Source organism: Lepeophtheirus salmonis, chromosome 13 (assembly GCF_016086655.4).
Source record: "Lepeophtheirus salmonis chromosome 13, UVic_Lsal_1.4, whole genome shotgun sequence".
Taxonomy (NCBI): Eukaryota; Metazoa; Arthropoda; class Copepoda; order Siphonostomatoida; family Caligidae; genus Lepeophtheirus; species Lepeophtheirus salmonis.
This window is the reverse complement of record NC_052143.2, coordinates 31,590,808-31,611,860: the sequence shown is the minus strand read 5'-3', so window position 1 is coordinate 31,611,860 and position 21,053 is coordinate 31,590,808. Positions and strand designations below refer to the sequence as shown.

At 31.2% G+C, this 21,053-nt stretch overlaps 1 protein-coding gene across 1 annotated transcript in view; it reads right to left on the bottom strand.

The window, feature by feature from the left end:
- Window positions 1–12,790: 12,790 nt before the first annotated feature.
- Window positions 12,791–21,053, bottom strand: part of LOC121128379 (uncharacterized) — a 235,776-nt gene continuing 227,513 nt past the window's right edge. The window contains exon 3 of the mRNA XM_040723960.2: window positions 12,791–13,675. Coding sequence (XP_040579894.2) covers window positions 12,927–13,675 — 749 coding nt within the window. The 3' untranslated portion in view covers window positions 12,791–12,926. The remainder of the gene's footprint in view (window positions 13,676–21,053) is intronic.

The window sequence follows — 21,053 nt, the reverse complement described above, 5'->3', positions numbered from 1 at the left end:
TAGTGGAAATTCAAAGATCACTTCTCACTAGGGAAAATAATAAGGATCAACGAAGTATGTACATCTAAAATCCATCATTGAACCAAAATCATGAGGACCAGTTCTTATTATATCAGCTTAAAATAAGAACTTATATTCATTAACGTAACGTTGTTATAACAAAATACCCTTAAAACTAAGCTATCAATACGTTATTTAATGGGTGTGTGGAAATTCTTGTCTGATTAGGTTTTTCTGTAAAATAACGATTATTCTAAGGGAATCGTAAAAAGGACCAGTTTTAATAATAAACATATTTGAAACATAATGCATCAGAAAAGGATTTTTTTTTGTTTAAATTTTATGTATATGCTCTATAAATATTAATCAAATTTTACATATGAATTATGTTGGGGCTATAGATTAACCAACAATTTTATGTAGAGTTTCTCATTTAAACACGCAACTATTACCATAAGATAAATCACACAACCTTTTAAATTAATATTATATTATCAAGAATTTGGTGAATCTCTTTTGTATTTTTTAAAATATTATAAGTTTTAAAAGAGAGTTTTTTGACCATTAATTTTTAATTTAAAAAGTAAAAATATATGATTATAATCAGCTTAATTGTATTTCTGATTTTAAGCATATATATATAGTAATGTTGCTTTATAATAAAAATGCTCATTTAAAAATGGTTCAGTAGAGGAAAATCAAAATTTTTTGATTTATCAAATTAATGTTATAATAACTATTAAATAAAAGATTGGAAAGATAGGATATTATTAGTAGATAAGTGAAAATGCGCGCAATTTTAAAGTGTGTAGGGATATAGTTGAACAATTTGCTTGTAAAAGGTAGAATTGGAATATAATTAGTGATGTAAATACTGTGAATTTTTTAGCTTGCCCGTTTTTTAAGAATTGGTACTCTGAGGAATGATTTTTTGATGATGTCTGTGTGTGTATGTCCTTCAATCACGTCCAAAAAAATGGATGGATTCTCCGGAAATTTTTCATGTAGGTTCTTAAGGGTCCTGAAATGGTTCTGATTTTTTTGGGCTTCAGGGACATGGCAGTCTTTAATTTAATTTTTAGCATTTCGCCATTACAACCTAGGGCCAGGGTGTATTTTGTATATTATAAGGGTTCTTTGATGCTAAAGGAAGCGCCAGTGGAAGAATTTATCCTGCCTCAGGAACCAGAAGCTCACAACTCGTGGGTGAATGAAGGGGGGATATTCTGGCATATTATAGTGGGTTCTTGTTGCTTAGAAATGCAGCCACGGTGTAGTTACTCAAAGAAGGGGTGGTAGTGAAATTGAACTTACCTTGGACCAGCAGTTCACCCGCATAACCCATAAGGTGGGGTATATCATAGATTATTTGAAGGATTCCTAGGTACCTAGAAACACGGAGGCAGTAGAATTTAAACTGTATTTTGGCCCAGCACTTCCCCTGAACATTGCACTTTTGTATTGTATTTTGGAATATTAGGAGGTTTTCTTGATGCTCAGGAAATCGGTGGCGACTAAACTTAACGTGACACTGGCCCAGTAATTTACTTAGACGACCCGTGGTATTGAGTAAACTATAGCATATCAGAAGCATTCATTGGTTCCTAGAAACGTAGTGGCGGTATAATATTTACAACCTGAGAGCCGGAGTTTATTTTGGGATATTAGGTGGTTTCGTTGATGCTCAGGGAAGCGGTTGCGAGACTGCAAGTTCGGCGTCTTACCCAGAATAAAGTAATTACTTCCTCATTGCATGAAAGAAGAGTGGATGTATAATGCCTAAATATTAGTATACTTTACTTATACTCATAAAACCAGTATGAGAATAGTTCTTAAAATTTTACAGTCTTTATTTTTTGTTTAATATTAAGGGTAAAAGTTCTTTATTAATTTTAATTTCTTAATGTCCCGGTCAACGCTGGGCAAACCTACTCTAGTTTATATTAATTTAGCATACTTTAAAAAAAAAAGACTACTTTAAGTAAGAGTTATTATTTATAATATGATGATAAAAATATAATATTTGAAGTACAATAATCTCTTGAGTTGAATGAAGCTGAGCAATGTTTCTTTTGTCATAATGATAATAATAATAAATATTTATCCCCTCTAAGCCAGACAAAATTCCTTATCACAACGTTGAAAAATGTAATAACAATTTTAATAATATAAGTAGAAAAATAGTGACCAAATTTGCAAGCTTTTGATAATATTAAAAGGATATTGGACAACATACAGGATAAAATTACTGTTACCTATTAAAAACTCATAATATCATGAAATAAGAATAAAGTGATTCTAAAATATTACTAGATTGAGTCTAAACAGATCTGTCGTCGCAATAAAGATCATTGCTAAATACTTGATCATTTCTCAATTCCATATAAGTTAATTTGTGAATAAACATTAAGTATTACATTTTTAGTTGAAGATGTTATGTTAGCTTTGATAACTAACTGTAGTTGAGTATTTATTTAAACTACTTCTTCTTAAAAATTCAATAAATATTTAAAATATGGAAAAAAACCCATTCAATTTGGGTAGAGAGAAAATTTCGCTTTGAAGCTTTTAACTATACATGCATACAAAATGAATTAAATCGGCGAATAACTTAGGCCTCCTCTTCTAAAAAAATCAAAAAAATTAGATTTATCACTTATATTTCTACTCAAAAGTTATTAAGTGACTTTATTTAATGTCATATAATCCGAGATAGATATCATGATAGATGTGCAGACATAGCAAGTTTTGAGACAATGATTGTGATATACCGGGTGCAGAAACTATCAATCCCGGCCTCTTGGGTAAACGCAAGCAATTAGGGAGCTGATTTTTATTTATTAGTTAAGTTGTTCAAATTTGCACCAGTTTGAAAAAAATGGAATCAATTGACGCATAAGTTGCCCCAAATATTTGGAAAAGGCACGGAGCTCTCCTTGGAATCCGCGCTGGGAGCGACAACAGAACAATTACTGGAGACCAAGGTGAAACCATGGATCGACATGGCTTCCTACGGGAGGCCTTACATGTGGCAGTATGACTCGGATCCGTATCACACCTCCAAAAAAAAGAAAGAAAGAAGTCTCAAATGGCTCCTACACCATTATGAAAGAAATCCATCTCCTCCATTGCAAAACTCTTTTAAATGAGTCTTTTGAACTCTTTTTTGAAACTTTTGGCCCCCATCAGCCCTGATGCCTTCCCCCTTGACTATAACTTTTTGGTGTTGGTGTTATTAAGAGGAGAACCTTCTACATTTAAAATAACAATAGAGTCAGGGAAAATATTATAATTATTTTTTATACATTTTTTAAACAATCAATACCAAAGATAGGCGAGAATGCTTACTTCGGACGGAGAAGTTAACATCCCCATAACATATTAAATATTGAAAAAATAGCAAAAAAAGAAGAAAGAGCAAACGCAACAACTGTTTTTCCTTTTCTAATTTTTAAAAGTAGTTTATTCATTACAAACATGACATTCTACCTGGGGCGTCTGACTTACAAATACGTCTATTTTTTTCCTTTTATTCAACTAGTCACTTGATCTTTCTGTGTGCCGTTAGATAAAAATAACAGTTTTAAAATTATAAAAGGATATTGATCTTACTATTCATCTTTTTCGTATTTATGTTTTTTCTGTCATAAATCGTCGTGGTGACGGCATTTCTTTTTGAAAGATGAATTCCCTACTACTTTTAATACAGGATAAAATAAATATATGTATTTTATCCCCAATTAAATTTTTAAAGAAAGACAGCATTTTCTTTCTATTTGTGTAATTTTAAGTAATAAATACTAATGTTATTTCTGAGATGGGGATATAGAACAATGTTAACTCTCTAATACAAAATACCCTATATATTTTGTTATCAGCTGTCGATTCCATCGCCTGACTTGATACGTCATGTCTATTTCATAATTTATTATTTTTGATAAGTAAACGAAGTAATCCTATATATTATGAAATTTTTTTTGTGTGTGTCTGATTTTTGTCCCGCTTAGAAAAAAAAAAAGATAAAAAAGAATTTATTTCAAAAACGGATACAAACATTTGACATTTAAAATAAAAGTTGTTCATAATTCTGAGTTACGTACCTAGGGCTATGTTTCATTCTGATCAACCCAGATTTCTGGGCTCAAGGGACAAACTTTGTGTCAAAGTTTTTTTAAAGGTATGGATTATCGATTTGAAAATGCACAAAAAAAAAATCCAAATTATTCAACTAGAAGAAAAAGGAGGGAACTTATTATAAATACGAATTAAAAAAGAAAAGAAAGGAAGAAGAGGATTAGCGAGTTAGTCTCAGTATGGTTCTAATTATGGTTGAAGAAGGAATATTTTATATAATAATTGTATTTATTCCAAGAATTACTCTTAATTTTGGTGGCGAGGAGTTTCAATTTTCAGTTATAAGAAAACTGTTCCCAATTAAGTTAGCAATAACAATAAATAAATAACATATCCAAAAATATAAAAAAAACTGCTCTATATTTACCAAAATCAGTACTTCATGTTGGATTTTCAAGAGTGTCAAAAGGGGATGCAAATTTGAATATATTTACATCAAATGGATAGAAAAAGAAAAAAAGAAAAATGTGGTATACAAGAATGTTTTAATATAGAAATTTACGTATTATATATTTATAGTAGATTGTTTTAGTTTAGAATTTTAACATAAACAAACTAAATATTAAAAAATTCTTTTGAAAATTTAATTGGCTATTTTTAAGGTAGGGTGTTCGTCCTAGTAAATTATTAATATAATTATGCTCCATTTCCAAAGGGACAAGAATACATTTATTTATCCTTTGTCGTAGCAAGTGGTACATCAAAATATGAACACTTTGAATTAAATACTTCAACAAGTTCTGTCATGGTGTCCCATTGCCTGCTGACAATGCCTTTGAGCTCCTGGGTGTTTGGGTAACGGACATTGCAGGTACTGTAGTCCAATCCTGGGTGTACTTTGATCTAGTACATGGAAACTTAATTTGAAGGCAATCAATTAATCGAACATAGAATCGACTAAACTATTTGGAAGATCAGCTAAACTTTCTTGTTATTAGATAAATGATATATTTTCCAACTATAAGAAGTCAAAAATCTGCTAGATCTAACCGAAAACCCGCTAGCCTGGGTAGAGTAGATAATGAATTCTATACACATGGAATAATCACGCATGGAGCTTAAGGCGGATTAACACATCCATCGTGCGTATAGACGTGGACGTGTAGATATATCTATCTATCTATGTATGTCATATCTAATGATTATTTATGTGAATAAACTATCAATAATAGTGATTGAAAAAATGACATCAATCATAAATATGTAGATCAATAAAGGTGTTACATATTACAGTCTTCGTAGTCCAAGATTATTAATAGTTATTATAGGGTGTCTTATTTGGTATAAATGCACAATGAATGTATATTTTATAATAATATATTACATACTTGGTATCAAAAAATGTGATTTGAGTAGTAAAAATGAAATGAAATATCAAAACAAACGCGCGTCATACGGGGTACCAAAAGGGAATATTTATTTATTGGTTGTATGTTTGGAACTAAAATACTCATATTATGAGGCAAGTTAGATAAAAGTTGTTAAAGTATTGAAAGAAAATATATGTTTCATCTATAATACTTAATAAAATAAAAATCCTGTTACTTGATTCATATCGATTATTTTAAAGAAACAACATCGAAATTTAATTTTTATCGACATTTTACGTTCATGAATTTATTTCAGAATTTTAATGCTTATTTTCTTGTTTAGAGGAATAAAATGCAAAGTAAAAAATATCCTGTCGTACAAAATTCCCAACTTTTATCATTTTGGTATAGTCTAATATACATGATATCGGGAGAAGAGTTGCTCTCAAGGATACTTCCTTTAATCAACAGCTGTGACGGAGGGTGGGGAAGATAAGGGAATAAACAAGAAAATAGGAAAAAGTTACTCCGACGTCGTTCTCAATTCTACCCGAAGTCCAAAAGGACTTACAGTTAAAACTCCGCTACAAATCCTCAGGATACCTCTCCGTCTTTTATGAACAGACGCAAAATCTCAATCTGGTTTCGTATATATCAATGATATCTTGTATGTAGAAAAAACGTAATTTTCAGAATTAAATAACATTAATAGCAGCTTAGAAAAAGAAAATTCACTCCTACATATACATGTATGTTTCTTATGTACAAAATCAGGGCGTACGCAGGATTGTATTTGGGGGGGTAGAGTTGTTTTTTGGGGGGGATTTTTTGGAAAAATTTCAAAGATTTATAATTTTTTCATTGTTCATGGTCATTTCTTCCTTTAGAAGGGTGACAGGCACAGTCCTTCGTGTCCACCCCCTGCGGATGCCCCTGAAAGTACCCTTGCTCATGAATGACAGAGAGTAATACTGATGATTTGTCAGGAAATTATAAGTATGGAAGAAAATAATATTATCATTATGCTAAAAAAAAAAAAAATCGACAACTATGTTCGTTACCCTAGATTAGCTGTCATAACGTTTAACTAAATGAGCAGCAAACAGCTTTTAGATGAAGGAAGTAAACACAAACCTTACTTTGTATCATGCAATTATATAGGTAGTAAGGACTCCGTTGTTGATACTCAATCCCACCGCGAGTCCAACACTTAAAGCTCTACATAAAATCCTCAATATTGTTTTTTTTTTGATTACTTTATACTTATATTTTCTGTCTTCAAAAATAAAATAATTTTGATAACAACATTGGAAAATAAAAAAGAAAACACATTTTCAGGTTGCAACTAAAAAAAATCATCCCCTCTCCTTCATTATCATATTTATTTTTTCATCTATGATTACTATTGTCGGACTTGATTCCTTGCTAGATACTAAATTGGATTTATGTTATTTTCTTTCCTCTCATAGAACCTTGCAGCTAATTTTAATATATCAAAATATATATTTAATTGATTATAGTTTATAATCCGTAAAATATCTCTGAATAGTTCAAATAAAGAAATAATCATTGTTTACTTTAATAATAAAAATTTCAAAGGAACATTGATTTAAAAATAACACCCGCTTTTAATTAAAGTAGATACTTGAATATCGAATATAAGCTTTATTTTATTAATTACAATCTAATAAACCTTAAATAGGATTAAAAGTACTTTACAAAGTACGCTCTTAAAGTACCACATCTATCATGCGTACTAAAGAAAATCCTATGTTTAATGGGCATATTAAAAATAAGAAACCAAAAATCAATATGGCAAGCCTGACAATTTGAAGAATTTTTTGGAGGAGATTAGTGAGAATATCAGCTGTGACAAGGGAGGAGGGGGGAGAAGGAAATAAAGAATGACATTGCCAAGAATGACTTTGATGTCGATCCCCAATTCTACTCTGAGTCCAATAAGCACTTACTATTATAACTCCACAACAAATCCTCAGGGATATACACCGTCGTTTATGAGCACACACGAATGTTCAATATAGTCTGATATATATTATCATTTAAATAATAATGAAAATCGTGTGCACTTTGGCCTTGTTAAAAAAACAACCAAAAATCAACATGGTAACCTTGACAATTTGTAGAATGTTTTGTAGGAGGGTAGTTAATCTGTCATTTGGTATTTTTAGATCAGCTACAATCAGCTGTAACGTGGGGAGAAGAAAACCATTGAGGACATTTGTAAGAATTACTCCAATGGTGATCTTAAATTCTACTTTGAGTCAACAAGGATATTATAATTCTACTACTAAATCTCAAGGGAACGTCTTTTATGAGGACACGCGAAAGTTCAATCAGGTTTTGAATATAATAGAATGTAGTAGGAATGAAAGTTTACTACTTAGGAGTTAAATGATAATGACAACAGCTGAGATAAAGAAAATTTATTCTTCAGATGACCAATTCCATAAAATCGGGCGAACTAAAAAATACAACGGATTTTCATCACTAAGTACTGCTATATACTTTGTGTACAAGTTATAATTTTATACAAGTTGTAACTTGTACAAAATTGTTGCAACCCAAAAATAACTTTAAATTAAGGATTGACATGAAGCATAAGGATAATGCAATAATTGAATATTCCATGGTTGATTGAGTTATTAATGGTGTAATTTTTGGTTATTTTAATACAATTACTAAAATTTAAGTATGTACTCTGTGGGACATTGGAAAGTTCAAATGTTCACAGTTATATTACTCATAAATACATAATAACCATGTCTTTTTTATAGATCAAAAATGAAAATGATGGTATCAATTATTAGTTGATAATCAGAATGAGTCATATGTTAATTATATAATACACTTTAAAACGAAGAATTAGCAACACGTACACAACATATCGGGCCAACCGTTATTATTTACTCATATCTATTTTGAAAATTTTGAAATGTTAGTAGTAATTTTTTTAACAATGTTCCTATGAGTAATGGGGTAGAATACATAATTAGTTGTCGAGTGCAAAGAAAAACATTTTCCTAGTCGCCATCGTGAGCACACAGTTCAATATGACGATTGAGATTGCAGCGCTCCTTCGCGCTAGATTGTCCTGGAAGGCCATCTAGGAGTAGACTGGGGCATGGAGTTAGACGATTTACTATGTATCCATGCGGTTGAAGTTCGAGGAGAACATCAGATACTCCCCAGGAGCAGGCAGGAAATCCTCCGTCAAATGCCGGAAGTTGGCCATCAAGAATGTTATGTATTGTCTTTTATTTACTTTTAGATCATGACGTAGGGATTTGTTTTAAATAGATAGTAATGTACCTTGTGTTTTACGAGTTGGTATATTTTAATAGTTATATAGTATGTACATCCTTTTAAATGTAATCCCTTATTGAATATATGTTTTAGTGTATGATTGTACCCCCCCAATCCAAAGGTGTTCTTATTGACTTTACTCCGGTCCGTTGCTTCCGTCTGTTGGTGGTGTTCGTAGAACATTACAAAGAAAAAGCTGAATTCCTCAATAGCTGTTATGGCCAGGAAGATGAAAAAGTCCCATCAGTGGTGTCCAGAACTCTAAAAAAAGGCAGGAGAAGATTTTCTGCGACGTATTTTTCACCCCCTGTTTATAAAACACTTTGTGCAAATAAATAGGCAAATAGTAACGGTTGACCTAGTATATGGTATATATTATTCCTCCACCTCTCTTTTTTATTCTTTCGGGTGTTTTGGATCTTCTGGAGTGGGTTTTCATCTCGTCAGACACAACAGATGCAATGGATATATCATCGGAGTTAAAAAAGATTTATCTATTCATGACTGTTGAGAATAGATAGATCTTTATAGGAATAACTCTCCCCCCCCATTATCTACAAGGATTGCCAAATACTAAATAATACATTTTTAGCTTCTTTATATGTAATGCATCATTTATACATTACATGAAACATACTAAAAGCAATAGTCAAATATGTATTTGTTGGCTGTGATGGATATCACGAAACTCTCAAGTCTTTAGCTAAAAACAATATTAATGTCATCTTAGGTCCATATATGATTATATAAAATCTCTAGAGGTTAATAAAATTTAATTGAAAAAGATCTCTTGAGAGACTCATTCACCTACTTTCAAAGAGCTGTTTCAGAATAAATTGTAACAAGATCTAAATTTTAATCAGTCGAACAAAATCCATTGAACCTTAATAATTAGTTAAAATATAGCAACGATGGTGTTCACTGGACAACTGGGTGCTGGAGAGAAGTATTGAAACGAGTATGTGTAAGTTTGATGGCGTTATGTACTTTCGCCTTAAAGCCATTTTGTCTAAATGATATTTCGCCTGAACATATAAATAAATTATGTTTATATGTCTTTATTTTATTTTTTGGTTGAAATTAATGCTTCCCTTGAATTATTTAATTAATGTATGTAATGTTTATTAATATAAAACCATTAAATGGTTCTTTTCTTTTGAGAAAATCATGAAATTATGCCCAAAATTTCAATGCATACATACTATTGAAATCTCATTATGTAATGAATCCGAATAAAATCCGTAATAAAATTACTATAATAATAATAAAAATAATGATTCGAATTTAAAAAGTGCTAATTACTTATCCAATTCTCCAGTTATTAATTTATCATTATTAGATATGATGGGTTATTCATACTGGAAAGTTCTCATGGATTGACATATAAGCATAAAATGAGGCAAGATCATACTTTAATACTTTATCATATTTCAATAGAAAACAACTATGTAGTGCATTTTATATTAATAAACGTTACATATTTTGATTTATAAATTCAAAGGAAGCATTAATTTCAACCAAAAATAAAGAATTACGACGTTTAAACCTTATTTATTTATATATATAAATATATATAGGCAAAATATCCTCGAGGCAAAATATACTAATGCGAAATGGTTTGAGGGAAAATATACCAAGGCAAAATTGTTTCAGCAAAAGTGCAGGACACCAAGCTTGGCAGGCCGGTCGCTCCTGGACAAAGAAATATGTATACGTTAGAATTGTATAAAATATGACTTTATATGTGACTTTTTTCTGGTTGGTAATATGAAGTGTTTTATTAAATTCCAAAGCTGTAATCATTATTGTTTAATCCTTGAAGAGAGAACATCTATATAAAAAATAATCACTAGTGCATATACTCTTGAAAGACGGAGAGTAATAACGAAAACTTTTTGTTTATTTCCTTCGTCTCATAGCAGCTTACAACTGTTCTAATGAACCAACATTTTTAGGATCCCCATGATAACTTTAAGGATTTTTTTACTTACCTAAAATACTCTTCATTTACGTCCCTATGTATAGCTATAATATAACGGGTGATCCATTATAATCTGAACACTTACTAATTCAATAATTACTGAAGGTTAAGTGATTGAAATTAGTTACAAAGCAGAACAAACCTACGCTCTGAAGCTTGCATAAAAATCGAGAAAATGACAATTGAACGGGATCGACAAATTTTCATTCGCACACTCCAAGCAGTTGGGAGTCTCCAGGACCACCGTCTACACCGTCAGCAAGACTATGTCAAAAAATGCCCGTAGGAGTTAAAAAAACAGCCCAGGCCCACCCCCTCAAGTCCCGTAGGGCCCATACAACAGATCTTGGAGTTTCAAACCGGACCGTCCAGAGAGCTATCAAAAAAGTGGGAGGAAAGAGCCTTGTGAGGGTAGAGAGACCATTTTTGAATCCAGCAATGAAAAAAAGCTATCTCCTTTGTTCCAAGACTCTTTTACTCGAATACAAAAGTTTTGACCGTATTCAAATATATATAAATTTAATTGGTCTTAGGACTATTCACCAAAATACATTTGAGGACATTTAGCCAAAAAATTATATTTATTTTATTGATACATGCGGCTGCATATTTTAATTCAATTGAAAATGATGTCATAATAAATATGCATTTTTCCTACTCCTTTTAATTTACAATAGAATTATTCATATAGTTTATCTTAAATTGGTAAATATTATGGTGGTCTTTTGCAAACTAATATAATTTATTATTGATATTTATAGAAACACAACACAGTAGCATATGATTCGAATATAATTCAAATCCTTTAACGTTGTAGGAGTTTAAATACATAAAATAATATGTTACTTTATCTCCAAGGCAACCTTAGCTATTTTCTAATGAATAGCTTCTCCATTTTTAAGATGAATGCCGGGTCCCTGATTTTGTATATCAGTAGGGCTAGATCACTGGCGGCAAATCTGCTATTGATGATCTCTCCCAAAGAATGTAAGAGTAACGATAACGACTTGAAATAATAATGGTAAAAAAAACTAATGCCATAATTAGGGATTATCTACTTCATTTTTCTCTTTTCTTCTACCTTCATTTTTGTTTCAATTTCCTTACTATTCAGCCCGGCAACGCGGGTATCCTCGGGTAGTTGGCTAAGATATGAACTGCTAGTATGTAAAAATCAATGAAATGTCTTACTTATTTTTTGTCATTCTGTTAATTTCTGTCTCTGAGATAAGAATTCTCGCCTATCTTTCGCCTAAATTGATTCAAAAAGAGCATATAAAATAAAAATTTATAAATTTAAATATAAGTTAAAATAATTTTCCTTACACTGGTGCTATTAATAATCTAGAAGAAATTCATTTTCTTCCCCCAAAATCATATAACATGCAGCTGATATTAACAATGGTCATAATTCAGTAATACCATATGCTTTGCTCCTTCCTCCTCCTTCCTTACTCTTACACAAATCCCATTTCTATTTATACTACACATACTCAATTTCATTTTTTGAAGTGACAGCAGGCTCAAAGTTACGAAAATGATAGTACATTAGACAGAAATTCATACATACAGATGAACTATTAACATATATTGAATATCATTCTTCGGCCAAATATCCCAAATTGTCTTTCGATGAATTGTTTCACGAAACTCACTATTTGACAATATAAAATACAAGCTTAACAATTCATGGTTGCTCTCTTATTATCTCGCCCAAAAAAATGTATTACAGCAATACTGATAATTAAATATGACTCTATTTGTAGGAAACCAAGATTTGTAACATTCACTCGAGGATGTTTTGAAAATACATATTTTAACCATTCAAATTTAATGATTACATTTATTAGTCCTACATACATTGCTAGATAAATACTACCTACGGAGAAACATATAAAAAAGGCAAGATTGCGAATATGATATGCTAACATTTGCACTCTAAAATAATGATAAAGAATCAGCATTAAAAGGTTTTTGGTTGAAGTGCTTATACCTATATACAATCAACATACATGAAAGTGTATAAAATAAAAAATGAATATGTATTCCATATATTTTTATTTAGTTATAATGTATCAATACAAATTTCCAGAAAAACATTTTTTTGATTATATTCTTTCAAATCTTATTTCTTTTTATAAAAAATGATGATAGAAAAACAAGACCAAGAAAGTGAGTTACCGACTCAGTGACTCGCTTTTTGAACGGGATAACGAATATTTAATTGTTCTTCGTTTCTTGGTTTTATTTAACACATGGTCACGTAGTATATGTGCTGCTGTTGAGATCACTGTGGCTCCCATAAATATGTATATTACACATGGCCAAAGATCCCTAGCAGAATCATCAGAGGGACGTATTCCACCAAAGCCCACTGTGCTGATACTTAGAAAACTAAAGTAAAATCCGTCACGAAATGTCCAACCCTGAGCGCTTGATACGAGAAGGGATCCAAATACGACATAGCTTAAAATCAGGAGTACAACTCCGAGGATCGGAAGTAGAAGTTGAGGACGACTCCTTTTGCTACTTTGAAAGGACGCATTTGATCGCCCTCTACGACTTCCATTCTCCTCCTGACCACGGAGTGGCGTAAGAGATATCCTCTCTGTGGAATTGGTGGAGTAAAATGGAGTTTGACTCGATGATCGTTTACAACTAGATGTATTTGCCATTATGACGGATCCACTTCGATGGGATCGGAAAAGAATACTGCTTCCACCACTTGGGCCGGATGAATGAGAGTTTTGTCGACGACGAGGTCGACAAATGAATCTTACAGATTGTACAGAGATAAATGTAAGGGCTTGACAAAAGAGTTTTCCACTCGTTGAGAGATAGAGATACATGATGGGTATGCCGATAAGGATGTAAATGACGGTGATTGCACGAGAGAGAGGAGACATGGCCCAATCCATTCCGGATCCTGCAAATAACAGATAAGAATTATAAAAATATTATGTGGGACATAAGCGCATAGTGATAAAAAATGCATTTCTAAATTGGGATGTGACATTTCTATGTCGGAAAAAATGTTTAACAAACTTTGAATGAAAAAAAAAAAAATATATTTGTACATTTATGCAAAGTCTCTTGCTTGATAAGATTTATTTTGACAAAGACTTTCTTGAAATAGATATAAACAGATATGTTGTAAATATATACATTTTGTATGCATTGTGTTATCAACAAAATATGATCTAAATGATACAGTGTGGCCTATATTTAATGTCCCTTTTTTAAAGTTTGAATTAAGCCTTATTCTCGATTTTTGTAAAAGCCATTCGTGAATTTCTGAGGCTCTCAGCTTTTAAATAATATTCATTCAAATCCAGATATAAGAAAATCAGATTTAATAAAAATACGATTATAGTCAACGTTCTCTGGCATAACATTTTTTTAATACATCAACTCGCAGTAAAAAAAAATCCACTCAAGTCAACTTTTCTTCCCTTTTTGGTTATCAACTTTATAGGAATTCATGAGAATGAAAAATTTCCATGAGGATATTTAATTATTCACAATAAAAGATAGGAATGTCCCCATAAACTAGAGATGATGACAATTGAAAAAAATAGTTGTAGCAATTTCAAAAGCCCGTTACACTCTTACAGTTTATAACTGACAGCTTTAGCTGCGCAGGCCAAGGGACATGGAACATTTTTATGTTATTAAGATTATTTTTTATTTTAGAACATAATAAATATTTCGTGGTCCTTGGACCTTGGAGTTAATAGCAAATTCGAATCCGATTTTGGAAACTCAGAAAATATAAGTATAACCAACTTCTTCCAACTCGACTTGACTTCAATCATCAAAATATCGAACTCAAATGAACTTCAGAATACTATCTCGAATGTAGCTCCATTTTTATATGCTTCAGATACAAGAAACATCCAGATTGGAGTAAAGATGTCGATGCACACACATCAAAGACAACGTATTGTTGATTTAATGGTACCGCAGTGGTAAAATTGGAACATTGCCGACATCGTAAGAGCAAATATCTGGACCGTCCAGCTATCAAAAACCCCATAAAAGATGAGATGGAGCATGAAGAGGTTGTCAGTGATTTGAGAGAGGCCAAAATCCTCATAAATTGAAGTTCCATCAAACAGAATCCAACCATTTGAAAGAGAAGAATTGGAAGAAACATGTAAGTTTTGAGGTCAAAAATTTGACTACAGAGATTGGTTTAAGGTTGTGTGTACGGATCCCGAGGTAAATGTTGACAAAAACTCTTATACAGAAACAGGCCATACGATTGAGGTCTATTGTTCACTTTTTTGAACTATATAGACAATTATATCTTTATAAAAGTCCTTAGTCCTTAGTTAGAACTGAAGTCTGCAGTCTCCTCTAGTTCAGTCCTGTATATCAGTCCTAAAACTTATAAAGTTATTTCCTTTGTTTCTTCTTTTTTGAATTTTTTATACTACAGACAGTCCCAAAGACCGAGAATCTTAAGGACTCGTCCTAATACTGGACTTCACCAAATAAATAAGGACTGACAAAGCACTAATGACAGATATTATCAACACGGGATGTTGCTGGCCTGTATCGAACAAAATATCCAAGTCAAGTCATGGTTTTTAGAGACGTTGTTTCGGCCGAAAAAAAGCTCCTTATTTTGGATTATTATGATAACAGCCCGGAAAATAATAAAAAACCTATTATTATTGCCAACTAGAAAAAGCCACTCCTCCTTTTTAGGACATGTTTTATTACAGTGATGTAAAGGCTGTGAATTTTCAAGCTGGCCCGTGTTCCTTTGCAATCGTTATTATTGTTTAATTCCTGAGTAGTAAACATCCTTTCCTAAATAGATTCAATTATATTCATAACCTGATTGAACATTCGTCTGTGTTTTAATAAAAGAGCGTAAACCTAAAAGATTTGTTGCGGAGTTACTTATTGGAGTCAGAGTACACAGATCGACACAGGAGTAATTTTAGCAAATGTCATTATTTATTTCCTCCTCTCCTTTATAATGCCCATCTTTCTTTCTCTTCTCCAAAACATTATCGAATTGTTAGGGTTACTATGTTGATTTTTATTTGGAGTTATACATAGGTGGTGTTGCTGGTCTGTATCAGACAAAATATCCAACTCAAGTCATGGTTTCTAGGGTTATTGATACGGGTAGAGAGAGGATTATAAGTATTAAGCCATTGCGCTACTATCAAATCAGCTATCCCTTGTTTTTTTGTGGTTGAATAGACATATTTACTACAATTGGAACATGTGATGATATATCATTTTAAAGCTGAGAGCCTAAAAAACTCAGTGATACCATTGATTTGTAGAAATTTTCATAAATAAGCCCCCCCCCTCCCTAAAAAATGTATTGACAATAAATGAAACTAAATTGTATGTATTGAATCATGAGAAACATTTTGGGCAGCATAATTGAAAAATTCTTCCTAGCCTTTATATACAAATATGTAAATTTCAACACAAACAATCACCCCATTAAAACCATGTTCATTTCATACTGTATAATTGTCTTCATGCAATCTTCACGGATCATTTAAAATATGTATATATGAGTGGAAAATGCCACAATATCATAAAGAGCTAATAATGAAATGTTCTATACGAATGCTAAAATTCTATTTCATGCTTGTAAAAAAACAAAAACATTACCCCACATCAGACTCTCACAAAAAAAGTGTATTTGTACTACGAAAGAACAGCAATATCTACATATCTCTAAACCGTTTCCTCCTCCTCCTCCCCAACATTAATGAGTGTATATATTAAAACATAATTCATTACTATGCATATTAATAGCATCTCATTTAAACAAGTAATAAAGGATAGACATTTCATTAAAAAAAGAGTATCAATATTCACTCAACCTTTCATTTTTTAAATGTGGGGAGAGTGTTTACATTGAAGTTAATAAAGGTACTCAACAAATTATAATGTGTTGTTACAATATTTTTTTCATAAATAAATGTTGGTAAAACGCAGCCATCAATTTTTAAATGTGAAAGATATGTAAACTCATTTTACCAAATCTTAGATCGATACACCAAAAATTATTCACGTTCATCATCCCGCTGACAATTACGTACAACTTCAAACAGATAGTGCTATTATTTTGGCACTAACTGTTAAAAATGAATAAACTCAAAAAGGAAATATTTGATCAACTTTGCCCTATTGTATATTTGGAATGTGGCTCGAAAAAGTTCATTTTCAAATGATATTCAAAAGAATTGATCCCAATATTCTAAACGATGGCTACAACTTTGATTGAACCATCCAACGTTGTATCATTTAACTCAATTATATCTTTAGTTATAAAATCTTCGGATAAAATAGACTTAAGTAATCTTCATACCTTTTTGTAAATTAAACCTTTATTGTTTATGCTTCAAATAAGTTACTTTGACATAATTTTTTTTAAAGAACTGATGTGATATTACTTTTCAAACAAAAACCTTAAAGTATAGAGGTGTTTTAATATTTAGATTACCTGTTTTCAATATTGGATGAGCGTTTATAAAATATCCTCACCTTTTAAAAAATTAGTATAGAATTTTGCAAAAATAAATTAAATATTGATTTTATTCCAATTCATAAGTTAGATCCTATCGATCAAAATAACCCTTAACGACCAAGGAAGAAAATAAGAGAATTTTCAGAAATGTCAAAAATTTATAGAAATTAAAGTATTCAAAAATTAGATGCAATTTACGACCATATCACATTTGTAACCCGTCGTAGTTCAATGGTTAAAATGTAAAAAAATCGTTGTTGTTTTTTTTGTAAAAAAAATGTACTATTAAGCTTAATATATGGAAAATATTTATTAAATATTTTCCAATGACTATTACAAGTTGTCAGCCCACAAACTAATAACTATTTTTTTACTTATTGTCTCTAGTTATAAACAGTGGCAGTCTGGTTCAACTTTACAATGAGGTAGTGTTGATTTATTCAGCCAGAACTAAATTAGTTGTATTCGTTCACGTTTTGATTTTTAAAATAAAAATCAGGAGACAAAATTTGACTAAACTAGACGCATGAACAAATTGCAAAGAAAGTAACATAATAGACAGTGTTAATAATAGACATTCCTTACAAAATTCATCCCCGGATATTTTGAGACGTTATATGGCTTCTGTTATGTTTTTAAATTAGTTACTTATTTTTTTTGTAAGATTGTAGAGAGAGGGGTCAGAGAAACTTGCCTATTGCTTAAGTAGTTTTGAATTGTGTGAAGAGAAAAGAAAGAAAAAAATGAATTATGAATGTTGATTGATATGAAAGAGTTGGAGTTTTTGGGGAATCTCTTGACCTAAAAGTGGACAAAGCCTTACGAAGTCCTGCATTATTCCAGAATATCGAAAAAAAGTTGAGAAGAATCCCGACCAATAGATGAATGCGCCAAGGTCTACACCAGTATCCCCCACACAAAAGTCTTAGCATCAATCTTCAGTATCATGAAAGACCGACTTAGGATCTACTACAATTTATACGTTTTGTCCTAGTACACAGTACAATATCTCATTGTACATGAAGTATAATATAAATTTTTTTATTCTTTTTCATATAATGGATTAAAAATCCTAATTATATAATTAGAAAAACTAACTATTGACAAAAGAAATAATTATATAATGGATATATTTATTCTCTTTGAATCATTGAGTGTATCATGTATGTACTCATTTTTTTCCATCTAAAATGTATATACTATATGCATATATATTAACATTGAACATACATATATAGGTATCTCATATTGGAATATAGAAAAACTATTGGTTTTGACAAACGTCGTAATCAGATCTATATTTACCGAGGAAAAAAAAAAAAATCTTCTTGAAAGGAATATCGAAAGTTAACATGAATTATAAACGATTTTTATGTATGTAGAATGCAATTAGCAAAAAAACATTTCTGACAGAATTTAACCTCAAGTGACTTCAAGAAAACTTAAAGGCAGTAGATGTGGAAAATCTGTAACGAAATAAAGAAACGGATACAATCACAATTTATTATTATGTTACATATTCTTATAAATAAGCCAATATTTCGTATATAGGTATATTTGAGCCATTTATAGGGATTTTCAAAGAGTTTTACTACTATTTGGAGTATTACAAGCTCTAATTGCGCAACATGTTGAGGTGAAAAAACATCCTTTCTGATGATAAATTATACTTTGTGAATTTGTATAAATATTAAAGCTGTAATATTTGTCGTTTTATAATTTTATATCAATGTTACGTGGCATTTTAAGTAACTCTTCCACTTTAAGATAATAATTGAAATCCTAAAAAAAATAGTTTTGAGTGAAAAATGATAGATTGACTTAGTTTATACAATTCAATATCAAAGTAGATTGACATTAAAATACGACGTGACGTTGATATAAAATTGCAACTACGACAAATATTATAGCCTTATAATTGTACAAAATTCATATGAGTTCATCAAGTCGAATTTAAAAAAAAAATGTTTTTCATCACAACAGGTTGCGTGATTGGAGCTTGTGCTCCTCCACATAGTATCTGTCATGATGTTTTATTATTAAGCAGCTATAAGAGTAAGTAAATGTACACAAATTCCACTCAAACAAGAACATAGGTAGGAATTACTCTGTTGTCGATATTCAATTCAATTTTGACGTTTGGGGGATTCTAATGTTAAGTGGTGTAGTTAAGAGTTATGAATGTGACTGGCCAAAGTTTGGAAATTTTACAAAATAAATATTGCAAGCTTGAGAAAGAGATGGAGTACTTTCACGTAACCTTCTTTTATCATCCCCTAGAAATTGTACCGAGCATTGACCGGAGTTATTAGACATAGTTGATCCGACAAACTTTGCCTTGTTATAAAGATAACTAATCTCTAAAAATGCTTATTGATACTCCATGTTTTTTATGAGCTCACTAACACGTAAGTACTCAATGTTTTTTTTCTCAGGAATGATGTATTATGCATGATGAGCTAGGGAGTACTTTAGTCTCTACAGAGCTACCTGGCTCACTACACCCACTTAATATGCAAAACACTTGCGAGATTTAATTGATATGATTCCATTGTTATTTCTTAGATAAAAAAATATCTATATTTTACACAACAGGGAGCATTTATACAATGCACCCTGTATACACGCTCTATGCTACAAGTAAGCCACCTTCAAGATTTCATTAGATTGACTACAATGTTATTTATTAAATATAAAAACACTGTTTTTCAATTAAACAATAAAATAATACTACATACAGACACACTTTACTTTATTAATAAAGATGTTGAATCATTCATTTTTGATGTCATTTGATATATTTCATGGGTTGTGAAGTAGTGCCTTCATGTTCATTTAAACATATATGAAATGAACACATTTAAGGAGTCCATTTATTAAATTACTTTATACATATTTATGGGAAGGTATACTTTATTCAAGAGGAAAAGGGATTTGAGTCTCATATTTCCTACTTTAGGCAAATGATTATAGGAGTACATTATGGGATATAATACATCACACAGGTAGGGGATATCAACCACCGTATTAGTATAGGCATATACTGAATCTATTCATTGTACAATAAATATTTTAGCAACATTACGTCACAATTAATCAACGTTATATAGTTCTATTCGTCACAAAGTTTTGACATTTTGCCCGTCTCGTCCTAAATCTTGAGAATGCAAAATCATTGCCATTAATGTTGTTTTGGAGGAGGGGGCACCGTATAAGTTTTTCCGGGCGTCATAATTTCTCTTACTCACTCAAAATCGGAGATTGCATAAGGGGAAAGGTGAAATTCAAGCTCCATAACCTTTAAGTAACTTTGCTAAGTGAAGTGAATCATAATATTAGATTAGGATAGTAGTTACAAAAGTGGGGATTGCAGTACAATATGGAGGGACCACGAGATGGTTTACAAAAAGACGAATATAATGGAGTGGCATCAAAGCATATATAATGATAAATGTACATGTTTTTCTAAATCATTTTCTGGATACGCCCCTTATACCATCAAATGTCGTCTGACATGGAGGATGACATTTATCGAAATTTCATGTTACGAAACACTGAAAACAAAATTTTGATTCCAAAAAAGTTGACGAATTCTGGATTTCTGTGATGAATGAGTATCTGCTACTGGCTAAAACAGCTTAACATTTACTTTTACCATTTGGCTCAGCTTATTTATGTGAGAAGACCTTTTTTGTATTAATTTACGTATAAAATAAATACAAGCAACGAGGCGGATTATCTTCGGGCGACTCTATCTAAAATTGAACATAAAACAGAACAGTTTTGCTCATTGCAC